The 15,255-nt window shown below is 40.6% G+C and overlaps 1 protein-coding gene across 1 annotated transcript in view; it reads right to left on the reverse strand.

Annotated features, from left to right (window-relative positions):
• Positions 1–752: 752 nt before the first annotated feature.
• The window catches only part of LOC128656859 (embryonic protein UVS.2-like), a 161,042-nt gene continuing 146,539 nt past the window's right edge, over positions 753–15,255 (reverse strand). Inside the window, exons 12-13 of the mRNA XM_053711025.1 lie at positions 2,276–2,523; positions 753–822 (exon numbers count right to left, since the gene is read on the reverse strand). Of these exons, the coding sequence (XP_053567000.1) occupies positions 753–822; positions 2,276–2,523 (318 nt within the window). The remainder of the gene's footprint in view (positions 823–2,275; positions 2,524–15,255) is intronic.

Raw genomic sequence — 15,255 nt, forward strand, 5'->3', positions numbered from 1 at the left:
CATGTACATGATAGGTAGATCTAGCGAAACGTATGCTAGACAGGACCCCAAAAAGAAAGTAAATCCTAGGTGATAGACACTGGTGCCGCTGTTATAACTCCATATACGTCAGGAGTGTATTTAAAAAATACTTGCCTGCCACAACACTAACACACAGTATCCCCCATGAAAGCAGTTGTCAGATGCCCTCAGAGAGAGTAGACTTGACAACCGAGCTGATTTAGGGCCAAAAGTTCCAGTCTACCAGCTCATGAAAGGGAACGCCCAAGGGAAGCTGTATAAGTCAAACAACAATCCATACTGAGAGGGACTAAATAAAATGAGGCAGAGAATCCCTATCTACACCTACGGGTATATATAGCTTTATGGAACCTAGATCCCTTTACCTATAGGCACTAACCAGAGTAAAGGAATCCATCCTATATACTCTCAGGAGCTGAGAGAAGAATGGCAGCTATAGAGCGCGCGATGATTAAGCAGCTAAAATTGCCACAGTCAGGACTAAAATGAAAAATACCTGCCCCCCACTCACAATTATAGCAGGAATGACCCAGACTATATTTAAAAGATAACCGGGACATGGAAGCGGCGAGGTTCCTGTCTCTGGCAGAAAGCCAGGTTGCTGCTTAGGCTGCAAGATATCTCAAACATGAGGATATATCAGACCCTTCTGAGGGATATCAGGTCCCACCCGGTCCCTGAATAAAATATCAGTCCTTGCTTTATATCCCAGATATGTAAAATAAAAGGACTTATCCTCCAGGGTCCTGAAGGTCACAGCTTCCTAGGTCTGACAGCTTCACCCAGACTTCTGACAAGGACCTGAAATAGAAAGGAAAGCAGTGTAAGCTTAAAGGCACAGTACACTGTAAGATTGTTTTTATATGAATGTATTTTCAATGACTTGTTATACCAGCTGCAGAATATAAAGTTTATGAGAAATTGCATTTTAAGGTTTATTTGTGTATATGAAGTAGCTGGTTTTGTGCTTTTAAACCACAACTTATTACAATGGGTTAAGCTTCAGGTAATATCAGATCTCATTATGTTATCACTTTGTGTACACACACTTGCTTCCTTATCTTATATTTGTCTAGAAAACTAAAGCTCGATACTTAGAGAGAACAATGGAAAATTATAATTTTATTACTTAACTACCATGCCCCCCACTAAGAGTGTAATCTCTTCTGCTGGCTGTGTTTACTTAGACTATTCAATAGAATATACTCCAGTATAGAAACTTTCAGTATAGGTTGGGAAACCACAGGCTAAATCAGCTATTTCAAATGCCAAAATATGGGTAAAGTAGCTACTAGTAAATGATTTAAAACACACCAGCAGGTAAAATGAATCATTGAGAACAATTTAAAGGGGACATTTTTTTGGGGTGAACTGTCCCTTTAACACTGGTTGTCTGATGAGGGCGTTAGCAAAGATTGCTAGAAGGAGAACAGAGATGTTCCCTAGGACATCTAGCAGCTAACAGCTACCAATACTCTTACTAAGAGGTTTACATGGACACAGCATTAACCCCAGTCCTATCATGAAGGAAAACTATCCCTTAAATGACTTAGTTACAGATGCAAAGAATGACTGGAGGAGTATGGGTAATGAGAGAATGCTTTAAAGGGACATGAAACCCATTTTTTTTCTTTCATGATTTCATGATTTAGAAAGAGCATGTCATTTTAAACAACTTTCTAATTTACTTCTATTATCTAATTTGCTTCATTCTCTTGATATCACTTGTTGAAAAGCATATCTAGATATGCTCAGTAGCTGCTGATTGGTTGCTGCTCATAAAGGCCTTGTGTGATTGTCTCACACATGTATATTGCTATTTCTTCAACAAAGGATATCTAAAGAATTGAGCAAATTAGATAATAGAAGTAAATTGGAAAGTTGTTTAAAATTGCATGACCTATCTGAATCATGAATTTTGACTAGACTGTCCCTTTAAGCTCTGGCTGAGGTGTTCTTTTGTCTTCTCCTGGTGGCCAGGCAGTGAACTTCCCAACAGTAATTGAATGGATTTGTGGACTCTACATGCCATTGAAAATGAATGAGCTGATTGTAAGCCATTTCATGCACCCCAATAGGTAAAATATATTATTGGGAACAATAAACAAAAGTTTACTGTCCCTTTAACAAAGGATACCAAAAGAATGAAGCAAATTTGAAGAGTTGAAAAACAATCATTAAGTTACTTTTACATGGGTAATAATGTTGCATTTAAGAAAACATCAAACATCAGATGATATGAAACAGAACATACAATAAAGAGGGTAATTTAATACTCTTACAAAAAGTATATGAAGCCTGAAATCCAGTATACTGATTTGTATTGTCACTGTGGAACTTTATTAGCATAGAGGTACCAGATGATGCAATGTTGAATGATCTCTTGCTACAGAATGTTCCAATAAGTGGAGAGGACGTTGTTTTTCCATCATAGATACGGACATAGTCGTACCTGCAGTAAGTATATGTCTCCAGGTTAAAGACATTAAAATATATTAAAACCTGCAAGACAGTTTGAATATAAAGTTAGCAAACTAAAAACAACAAAGGATGCATGATATCACTAATTTATTTTAATTAATTTTAATTAATTTTAATTAAGGTAATTAATTATTTAAGGCAATGTAACAAACCTTTTCCTGATCATTGCCACACACATAAAGTCTGAAATCGGTTTTAGACATTTGGACTATTTAAAGAATAATCTTAATCATGTGAAATAACAGGCATCTAATGATGTTTTTTTATTTATTTTTTCATGAAAAAAATGTGATGTAAAACTTTTGTAAATTTAAATTGAAACCAATACAACTGTATAAGCACAGTAGCTCCTATAGATCAATAGCTGATTTTCTGTAAGCAATAATTGTTTTTGCGGCTAATGCTTACTTGGCATTAGAAGATGTCTTTCAACAAGCACAAGTACAAAATACACAAATTTGCTGTTAAATTTGGGGTTTCATGTTCCTTTAATTAGTTTTACTACATATTTCCCAGACAAAATATGTTTAAAAACAGTATAGTATCCATTGTATCATCAAAACACATTTTCTTTTAGCTAAACTAAATAAAGTTTTGAGTCCATATGAATGTGGTCCTCTGTACCATGGAGTTAAATTGAGTTGTGATTTACTTTTAATTTAAGCCTTGTGGAATTGCTATTCTTCTTTCTTTTTGGGTAAAAACTGTATTGTGAAACCTGGTGTAGCTGTAAAAATTATTCAACCAAATAAAAGTGGAGAAAAACACAGTCACACTACACCAAATATTTATTCAAGTGGATAATTATTTTATATAATGTTTACACCATTTCGTCATTATGACAATATCACAAACATGGACAATGTGCCCAAGGATTATTCCTAATTTTTTGTGGTGGGGATCCCTTATGGTACCCATACCTTAACCCTAAAGCCTCAAATTAAAGATGGGTATCTCCAACTCCATGTTTCTTTACATTACAGGTAATCACCCAAAATAAGGTGATTACCCAGCAATCCTACCCACCCCTTCTATTAACAAAAGTCTATGCTACTTTCCTCCTGTATCAGAGGAAGAAGACTCTGTGTACCTATCTTTGGCTCATCTCACAACCTGCCCACTTGACCCTATTCCTTCACAACTTCTTCTCTCTCTGTCTGCTTCACTAACCCCTACCCTAACTCATCTCTTTAACCAATCTCTCACTGCTGGCACATTTCCTGATTCAAGCGCATGCGTCAATCATACCAATCCTAAAAATGCCCTCGCTTGACCCCTCCAACCCTTCTAACTATCGACCGGTCTCCTTACTTCCCTTTGCTTCAAAATTATTCGAACGACTGGTCTATAATTGTCTAACTCAATTTCTCACAACTAACTCCTTACTTGATCAACTACAATCTGGTATCTGCCCTAAACACTCAACAGAAACTGCTCTTACTAAAGTAACAAATGACATTGTTATCAGCTAAAGCAAAAGGCCACTTCTCCTTAATAATTCTTCTTGACCTGTAGTCTGCCTTTGACACAGATGACCATCCTCTCCTTCTAAAAATACTACATTAATTTGGCATCTGAGACACAGCCCTCTACTGGTTTGCCTCATATCTCTCAAAATGCTCGTTTTCAGTTTCCTTTAATAACATATCTTGTGAACCTATGCCTCTCTCAGTTGGAACACCGCAAGGCTCTGTCTAGGGTCCCTTGCTTTTCTCTCTCTATACATCCTCCCTTGGAAATCTTATAGCCTCCGTGGATTCCAGTACAAATTATATGCTGATGATACCCAAATCTATCTTTCCTCTCCTGATATCGCTCCCTCTTTACTCAACCAGATTTCCAACTGCTTAGCAAGACATCCGACACCTGACCAGATTTCCAACTGCTCTTCAAGACATCCGACACCTGACATTTCTCTAACAGTTGGAGACTCTATTCTCAACACCTCACCCCAGGTCCACTGTCTTGGGGTTGCACTTGACTAAAAACTCACATTCAACCTACATATACAAGCACTTACCAAATCCTGCCGTTCATATCTACACAACATTTCCAGAATTCGGCCCTTCCTTACTTAAAAAACTACAAAAATACTTATTCATTCCCTCATTTTCGGCTAGATTACGAGTCTTGCGTTAGCCTTAAAAAACAGCTTTAAGGGGTCCCAACGCTGCTTTTTAACGCCCCTGGAGTCAGACAGGAAAGGGTCTACTGCTCACTTTTTTCTGTGATTTTAGCTTACCGCAAATCCCCTTACCTCAATTGCGTATCCTATCTTTTCAATGGGATTTTCCTAACGCCGGTATTACGATCGCCTGAAAAAGTGAGTGGTAGACCCTCTCCTGTCCAGACTCCTACCGCATTTAAACATAACGCCGGAACATAAAACTCTTAACTAAAGTGCTAAGAGTACACTAACACCCATAAACTACCTATTAACCCCAAAACCGAGCCCCCCCCCCCCACATCAGAAACACTTAATTAAAATGTTTTACCCCTAATCTGCCGACCGGACATTGCCGCCACCTTAATAAATATATTAACCCCTAAACCGCTGCACTCCCGCCTCGCAAACACTAGTTAAATTTTATTAAGCCCTAATCTGCCATCCCTAACATCACCGACACCTACCTACATTTATTAACCCCTAATCTTCCAACGTTGCTGCTATTATATTACATTTATCAACCCCTAAACCTAAGTCTAACCCTAAGTCTAACCCCCCCATATTTATTCCTATTAGACCTTGCCTCTTTTGGCGCTCCTCTCTAGCCCTTTTACAACTAGATCCTCAACACTGACACTGCCCTGTATAGACACTTTGCCTTTCACCATAAAGGAAACATAAAAGACCTCAGCTTCTATGGGATTCAATTAATAAAACCCAATTGGAGGGGGGGGGTAACTATGAAAAGAAGCTTCTGATATCAGAATCCAGATGGATCTTTGAGTTAGATTGTCTTTACCCTAAGGGTTTTAACAACAAAGAAGACCTCTCCCATCTATTAAATCTGAAATAATTGAACATCACGGAAATCCACTCAGAACATCTATGTCTGAATATGAAAGAAACATCTCTGTATCCATAGTCCAATATGAAAGAGATATTAGTATAACTAATGAACACCAGGATCTTAGTACATATCCTAGATTAAGAGGTTCATGCACATCTATGATTTTGACATATAAGCTTCACTCACTAGGACCGCACAATTAGATTCTATAGATCCTTAGCATTTTTTAATACATCCCAGTGTCTATCCAATTATACTGCCCTTACCACAAAATTCTAACTCTGTCGACCGATACAAGAACTTGTCAACGCCGACATAATGAATCAGAAGGTCTTTTAGATAAAAGTCCACTCTTCAGATCCTGTATAGGATAGACGGGGTATATTTTATAGATCATTTTATGGGGTTTCTGTACGAGATAAGATAAAACTAAGGAATGATACAGATACCCTTTATCTCCATGTCACCAAAACACTAGACGCTCTATCTGTATAAGTAGACATACATCGCCAGAACTTACAATCATATTACCTCTATTACATACACTTGTGGCTGTTCAGGGGAGAGTTCATTTAGGACAAATGTGATACATATTGATAGGTACATAGGAATTCACTAGAGCTCTTTGATTATCATCTGATTATCCTAGATTGAATTCAAATAACTGTGGCCATTCAGGGTATAGTCCGTCCAGGACAAATGTAACACCCAATGACAGGTACATAAAAGTATAGGTGTTATATGGTATGAGGAAAGGGTTTACACCATATCTTGGATTATAGGTGCTATATGGTATGAGGAAAGGGTTTACACCATAACTTGGATTATATACAACATGGGTGTAGGTCCGAAAGGGTCACATGTTGATCTTTGTGGTACCACTGTATTTTTGTTACTCTCACACAGAGCATTTATACAGATCACTTTAACAACCCTTGTATACTAACCTAGCGGTCAATGATATGACCGATGACGCACTGTCTGAACCTGTCAAGTAAAAACCTTTACTATATATTCCTCAATAAATTTTACTGTGTTATTCATTGTGTTCTCCTTGTTTTTATTTTTAAGAACCTAATCTTCAGACACAGAGCCTGTCAATAACTTGCATCTGTTATAGTTTCAGATGATATTATTTATATGAATAAATGTATATGTTCTTAAGTTGGACGACATTATATATGCGTTTGATGAGATCTTTTTATGTAATTTTATTTGCACAATTTCACTCACATGTAACTGTATCTACAAAATTAGCAAACCTTGAACTGTATGTTAACACTTAAATACATGCATATTTGTCATGCAGATCTATATCAGCTCATGCTCCAATCAATCAGATCTACCTGCCCCATATTTATATAACAGAAAAAACGGATTGCAATACAAAGAAACAGCCCCATTGGAAGGTCACGCTCTCCTCACTTCCGGCTTAAGGAAACCACAACTTCCGGTTTCACATAATCACAACTTCCGGTCGAGCGTAATAACTCAGTACCGGAAGTATAGGTCACTTCACAACTTCCGGTTTGACGAGATCAGAAATATCTGGTAGTGCACAATATGGCTAAGTAAGATCGCCTAAACCTGGCAGGTTAATTAGTAATAGGGGGCAAATGAGTGGAACTGAGTTCTTTCTTACTTGAAACATAACTGATTTAATTGCTGCATGTTTTAGTGGAAATATTAAGTCTATGAATATTTTGACCCTAAAACCGGAATTACAACATCCGGTTCAAAAAATCACCAGATCCGGTGCAGCACTTCCGGTACTGAGAGATTTTTGGCGCCAATGGAAGCATACTCTGATTGGTTACATATGATATAAAAGATCTTGCTCACCTAACCATATACTAGTCTTGAAAAAGGCCCCATTTGTGGGCCGAAACGTGTTGGCAAATATATGGTGAGCTATATTCCTTTTATTACTTAATATCATAACAGTATTATGCTATGTTCTTATCTTCTGCTTACGGGTTTTGAGGATTTCCCAGTTATATTTTTATTTTTTCTACGCACATTTATTGATTTTATTGAATGAACTAAAACTAAGGAACACTTCTCATTGATTGGATTATATCAAGGATCATTGTTTTATTTTAGATATTTTTTCTTCACTCAATTTTTCACTTTTGTGCATCATTATTTTGTTACGTGATCACCAACACTCCTTTGTTGATTTGCACTAGCTTGTGTACACACTAGTTGATTTTTGCAATTTTTTTCATTTTTTCACCTTTTGGATTGTTTTATTGTTCGACTTTTGTTTTACACTATCACCACGGTTAACAGATGAAGAGAACTGTAACCCCCCCAGATCACTATTGATTTACATTATTTTTCATAATTCTACATTATTTTACTTTTTTGTTGACCATTTTTTTAGTTATTATTTGTCAGGATTAATAAGCTGTCCTCTTTGGTTCGTATTCCTTGGAAGGCTAATATATATTTTATTTATTTCATCTACTGTATCTAATATGTGTATACTACTCATCATTTGTTTTTATCTATTTTTATTTATGTTTTTATGTACCATGGATCCATTTTTATTGATGTAATATGTATTAAACTTTTTGTGATATTTTACCACAATAATTGGTAATAGCTTTTTAAGTATTCTGAGCTATATTTATATTTTGGTTTCTGTACACATAACCACACAGTGTCACATATAGACCTTTGGTTCAGTACCACATAAACCTTTCACCACCACATTTATTCCTATTAGACCTTGCCTCTTTTGACGCTCCTCTCTAGCCCTTTTACAACTAGATCCTCAACTCTGTGGGTAGCTGGGGACCCACTTTAGATAGGAGCTATAGGTCGCTATTTTATATCCACTTGGAGCGCTGTAAGATCTAACTATTCCTCTAACCCCCCTAACTTAAATATAATTTAAATTAAACAAAATAAATTCAAAATAAATTTAACATAATTAAATAAATTAATCCTATTTAAAACTAAATACTTACCGATAAAATAAACCCTAAGCTAGCTACAATGTAACTAATAGTTACATTGTAGCTAGCTTAGGATTTATATTTATTTTACAGGAAACTTTGTATTTATTTTAACTAGGTACAATAGTTATTAACCCTTTAAGGACACAGATTTCAGTTTGCTCAATTTTTTTATGACGGAAAAATTCCGTCATATGTCCTTAAGAGGTTAAATAGTTATTAACTATTTAATAACTACCTACCTAAATAAGTAAAAAAAACCTGTAAAATAAACCCTAAAGTAAGTTACAATTACACCTAACACTACACTATAATTAAACTAATTACCTAAACTACCTACAATTAATCACAATTAAATTAAATAAACTAAATTATAAAAAAACAAAAAACACTAAATTACAGGGAAAAAAAAGAATTACAAGAATTTTAAACTAATTACACCTAATCTAATCCTCCTAATAAAATAAAAAAGCCCCCCAAAATAATAAAATTCCCTACCCTATACTAAATTACAAATAGCCCTTAAAAGGGCCTTTTGCAGGGCATTGCCCCAAAGTGATCAGCTCTTTCACCTGTAAAAAAAAATACTATACCCCTCCCCAACATTAAAACCCACCACCCACACACCCAACCCTACTCTAAAAACCACCCAATCCCCCCTTAAAAAACCTAACACTACCCCTTGAAGATCACCCTACCTTGAGCCATCTTCACCCAGCCGGGCACAAGTGGTCCTCCAGAGGGTCCGAAATCTTCATCCTATCCGGCCAGAAGAGGACATCCAGACCGACAAAAGGCTTCATCCAGGCAGCATCTGCTATCTTCATCCTTCCGGAGCAGAGCGGGTCCATCTTCAAGACATCTGACGCGGAGCATCCTCTGTGTCAGGGTTTTTTCCCTGTTGTGTTTGCCATGTGCTGCTGGCAGCCATTTTACTCACCTCTCTTCCTGACTATGGTGCATTGTGGGGGATGCTGCTCAATTCCTGCACTTCCTTTTATGGCCTGACTGGTGTGCACCATCTATGTGAGACAGGATGCAGTCTCAGAATTGTGATGTCATCACTTATTATTTAAAGGGCCTCTGTTCAGTATGCTTTGTCTTTGCGTTGTCTCACACCTGTTTGTGAGAGTTCCTGTGTATTACTTGGCTGCCTGACGTCCTTCCTGGTTCCTGATCCCTGGCTTGTTCCTGACTCTGCTGATTTCCTTGTTCCTGATTCCGGCTTGTCTGACTATTCGCTTTGGCTCCTGACTCGGCTCATGTGACTACCAGCTCTGGTTTTGATTCCTGGCTTGTTATTTGACTTGTGAACTTTTTATTATTTTTTGCTATTAATAAAGGTGTGATTATTTTTGAACTTCTCGTCTCAGTCTGATTCCTGGCACCCTGACATTACGCAAAGGCCATGAATCCTGATGGTGCTAATAATCCACCTTTACCTGCCATCATTTCCGGGATGGATGTACAGTATCACCGCTTGGATCAATTTGCACTAGCCCTGCAAACCCTGCTGACTCGCACTGCACATTTGGACCAAAGTGTCCCGCAGGTTATGGCTGCTCCTGTTTCCGCTGCTGCACCTATGCCTATCAGGACCATGTCCGGTTCTGCACCTCTACCTCAGCGATATGGAGGCAATCCTATTCAGTGCAGAGAGTTTTTGAACCAGGTGGGCATTTACTTTGAGATGTTACCCCAGGCGTTTCCCTCTGACAAAGCTAAGGTGGGATTTCTCATCTTGTTACCCTCTGACACAGCTCTTACATGAGCTAATCCATTGTGGGAGACTAATAAACCTATGATTTCAAATTACCTTGAATTTGTGGCCTCCTTTCGAAGGGTATTTGATGTTCCGGCTCGCTCCTCCTTTGCTGCTAAACGACTCATGTCCATTCTGCAAGGTACAAGATCTGTTACTCAGTATGCTATTGAATTCCGTACGCTTGCCGCAGAGGTAGGTTGGAACAATGAAGCCCTTGTTGCCGCCTTCTTTCATGTGCTCTCTGATACAATTAAAGACGAAGTTGTTGCCAGAGATTTACCAGAGGATCTTGAGGCATTGGTGTCTTTTTTAATCCTAATTGACATCAGACTCAGAGAGAGGCCCTCTTTCAAGGAGCGCTTGCGGAAGCCTCCTGTTCCGTTGTCTCCTACGTGTTGCCTCCTGTTCCGTTGTCTCCTACGTGTTCGTTCCCACCCATGCCTCCCTCTCCTCCCATGCCTCCTGGTCCCGAGCCACCAGGTACTGCTGAGCCGATGCAGCTGGGATTCACGTGTTTCTCTGCGGCGGAGAGGGCCTTTAGGAGGAGGGAGGGGCTCTGTCTCTATTGTGGGTTACAGGGCCACCTTTTGAAGTCTTGTCCTACATGGCCGGGAAACGCTCACACCTAAGGTCCTGTCAGGGGCAGACCTTGGGTGGTTTATCCTTGTCCCTGGACTGGCTTAAGGAGAAACCTTTGGTCACGGTTGTCCTTTCCTGGGTGGACTCCTCCATAGTCACTCAACACTTGTTGACTCCGGTGCTGCAGGATATTTCATTGACAGTGCTTTTTTTTATCAAAGCACTCCATTCCTGTTTTGCCTCGGTCCTTTCTGCTTGCTATTGAGGCCATTGATGGCAGGCCCCTTCAGCCCACACTCGTTACTCACGAAACTGCTCCGTTGTCCATGGCTGTTGGGGCTCTCTATTTTGAAACCCTCCAGTTCCAGGTGATAAACTCTCCACAATTTCTGGTTGTTCTGGGTTATCCCTGGCTCCAAAAGCACAATCCCAGTCTCGACTGGCGCAGGTCCGAAATTTTGTCGTGGTCCCAGCAATGTATTTCCACTTGTCTTCAGAAACCAGTTAAAGTCTTGTGCACTTCTTCGGTATCTGAATTGCCAGAGGAGTACCGAGAGTTCCTAGATGTGTTTGACAAGGTGCATGCTGGTACGTTGCCTCCTTACTGGTCTTACGATTGTGCCATAGACCTGCAACCCGGAGCCATTCCTCCTCAGGGCCGGGTGTACCCTCTGTCTGTTGCAGAGAATTGTGCTATGGAGGAGTATGTTGCCAATGCTCTGTCATGGGGAATCATCCGCAAATCCTTCTCTCCAGCAGGGTCTGGCTTCTTCTTTGTGAAGAAAAAGGGTGGCAAGTTAAGACCATGTATCAATTATAAGGGTCTTAATCATCTTACCATTTAGAATGCTTACCCTATTCCGCTTATTACGGAACTTTTTGACCGCCTCAAGGGAGCTACGGTCTTTACTAAATTGATTTGAGAGGAGCGTACAATCTCGTTAGGATTAAGGAGGGCCACAAATGGAAAACAGCATTTAACACCAGGAGTGGGCATTATGAGTATCTTGTAATGCCCTTTGGCCTATGTAATTCTCCTGCTGTTTTTCAGGAATTTATTAATGATGTTGTACGAGATATGTTGCAACAGTGTGTTGTGGTGTACTTAGACGACATCCTCATACACTTACCCACACTTGAGGCTCATCATTCTGATGTTAAACGGGTTCTTCAGAGACTACGTGAGAACGGCCTGTTTTGTAAACTCGAGAAATGTGAGTTCCATCAGACTCAAGTAACCTTCCTAGGTTATGTTATCTCCGTTGCAGGGTTCTCCATGGATTCTGACAAGTTATCTGCAGTTCTGCAGTGGCCTCGCCCAGTTGGTCTTCGGTCTATTTAACGTTTTTTGGGGTTCGCCAATTACTATAGAAAGTTTATTAAAAACTTTTCTTTCTTGGTCAAACCTATCACAGACATGACCCGTAAAGAGAATGATCCACTCTATTGGTCACCTACTGCCATTAAGGCCTTTGATAGTCTTAAGACTGTCTTTGCTGCCGCTCCAGTTCTGGCTCATCTTAACCCTGTCCTGCCTTTCGTTCTTGAGGTCGATGCGTCTGAGACTGGAGTAGGTGCCCTCTTGTCTCAATGTCCTACGCCTGACAGTTCCTTGCATCCGTGTGGTTTCTTCTGTAAGAAATTGTCTCCAGCGGAGTGCAATTATGAAATTGGAGACAGGAAATTACTGGCCATAATATTGGCACTTAAGGAATGTAGGCATCTTCTCGAGGGTACTAGCGTGCCAGTGCTCATTCTTACTGACCACAAGAATTTAACTTATCTATCTGAAGCAAAACGTTTGTCGCCCCGACAGGCCAGATGGGCGCTTTTTTTGTCTTGGTTTAATTATGTGGTCTCCTACCTGCCTGGTAGTAAGAATGTTAGGGATGCCCTCTCTCGACAATTTCCGCCTCTGTCCAAGGAGGAGTCTTTACCTACTCCTGTTACACCACCTGACCATATTTTGGCTACCATACATACTAATTTGACTTCTCCCTTGGGGGAGGAGATCCCGGCTGCACAAACCAATGCATCTCCTGAGAAACCTAGTGGTAAGTGTTTTGTTCCTGAGAATCTTCAAACTAAACTTTTGCACACTTACCACTATCCTAAAGCCGCAGGTCACCCAGGCAAGAACTAAATGATTTGGTCTGTCACTCGACAATTCTGGTAGCCATGTCTTCGTTCTCATGTTGCTGCGTATGTTGCCTCCTGCTCAGTTTGTGCACAGAATAGGACTTCTCGACGTCTTCCTGTGGGTCTTCTTCAACCTATTGCTAATGGTGAGCATCTTTGGACACATTTTTCCATGGACTTAATTGTCGAGCTCCCTGTTTCCAATGGCAATACTGTTATCCTTATGGTGGTTGACCGTTTTTCTAAAATGTCACATTGCATTCCCTTGATGAAGCTGCCTACAGCTCAGGAGCTTGCTTCAATTTTTGCCCGGGAGGTCTTCCGTTTACATGGGTTACCCAAGGAGATAGTGTCGGACTGGGGCAGCCAGTTTGTCTCCAGATTTTGGCGTTCCTGTTGTGCTCAAATGGGGATCCAGCTTTTCTTTTCCTCGGCATATCACCCTCAATCCAATGGGGCTGCGGAATGGTCTAATCAAGCTCTGGAACAGTTCCTCTGTTGCTATGTCTCAGATCACCACAATAATTGGTTTGAACTGTTACCTTGGGCAGAGTTTGCTCGTAATATTGCTATTAATGCTTCCTCCAAGATATCCCTGTTCATGGCGAATTATGGGTTTCAACCATCCTTGTTGCCCGATTCATTCATATCTCAGGGTATTCCGGCTTTGGATGAGCATCTCCAGCAACTCCGTTCTACGTGGGTGCAGATTCAGGATTGCCTTCATCATTCTATGCAGCGCCAAAAGTTCCAGGCTGATCGTAGGCGTCTGCCCGCACCTTCCTACCAGGTTGGTGAGAGAGTTTGGCTGTCCCTCCGCAACTTGAACTTTCATGTGCCTTCCAACAAATTGGCTCCCCATTATGTTGGTCCTTTTCGAATACTCCGACGGGTTAATCCTGTGGCCTACGCTCTTGACCTTCCTCCTGCTATGCGCATCTCCAATGTTTTTCATGTCTCCCTCTTGAAACCATTGGTTTGTAATCGGTTTACCACTGTATTGCTTTGTCCCCGTCCTATCTTTGTTGACAACCATGAGGAGTATGAGGTAAGCAGCATTATTGACTCTCGTATGTCCAGGGGCCGTGTACAGTATTTGGTTCACTGGAGGGGCTACGGTCTGGAGGAGCGTTCTTGGATTCCCTCCTCTGATGTTCATGCTTCTGCCCCCCTCTGTGCCTTCCATACCCGTTTCTCCAATAAGCCTTTTGTCCTCTCATGGGGGAGGGGTCGTTGAGGGGAGGGTACTGTCAGGGTTTTTTCCCTGTTGTGTTTACCATGTGCTGCTGGCAGCCATTTTACTCATCTCTCTTCCTGACTATGGTGCATTGTGGGGGATGCTGCTCAATTCCTGCACTTCCTTTTATGGCCAGACTGGTGTGCATCATCCATGTGAGACAGGATGCAGTCTCAGAATTGTGATGTCATCACTTATTATTTAAAGGGCCTCTGTTCAGTATGCTTTGCCTTTGCGTTGTCTCAGACCTGTTTGTGAGAGTTCCTGTGTATTAACTGGCTGCCTGACGTCCTTCCTGGTTCCTGATCCTTGGCTTGTTCCTGACTTTGCTGTTTTCCTTGTTCCTGATTCCGGCTCGTCTGAAAATTTGCTTTGGCTCCTGACTTGGCTCGTCTGACTACCAGCTCTGGTTTTGATTCCTGGCTTATTTGACTTGTGGACTTTTTATTATTTTTTGCTATTAATAAAGGTGTGGTTATTTTTGCACTTCTCGTCTCAGTCTGATTCCTGGCACCCTGACAATCCGACGGCCGACGACTAAATGACTGGTTCTTTAAATGACATCATTCAAGATGGCGTCCCTTGAATTCCGATTGGCTGATAGAATCCTATCAGCCAATCTGACTTAAGGTAGGAAGAATCCTATTGGCTGATGCAATCTGATTGGAACAGCCAATAAAATGAAAGCTCAATCCTATTGGCTGATTGGATCAGCCAATCGGATTGAACTTCAATCCTATTGGATGATTGCATCAGCCAATAGGATTTTTCCTACCTTAATTCTGATTGGCTGATAGGATTCTATCAACCAATCGGAATTCAAGGGACGCCATCTTGGATGACGTCACTTAAAGGACCAGTCATTCAGTCGTCGGCCGTCGGATGAAGAGGATGCTCCGCGTCAGATTTCTTGAAGTTGGATCCGCTCGGCTCCGGATGGATGAAGATAGAAGATGCCACCTGGATGAAGCCTTCTGCCGGTCTGGATGTCCTCTTCTGGCCGGATAGGATGAAGACTTCGGACCCTCTGGAGGACCACTTGTGCCCGGCTGGGTG

Source organism: Bombina bombina, chromosome 4 (genome assembly GCF_027579735.1).
Source record: "Bombina bombina isolate aBomBom1 chromosome 4, aBomBom1.pri, whole genome shotgun sequence".
Taxonomy (NCBI): domain Eukaryota; kingdom Metazoa; phylum Chordata; class Amphibia; order Anura; family Bombinatoridae; genus Bombina; species Bombina bombina.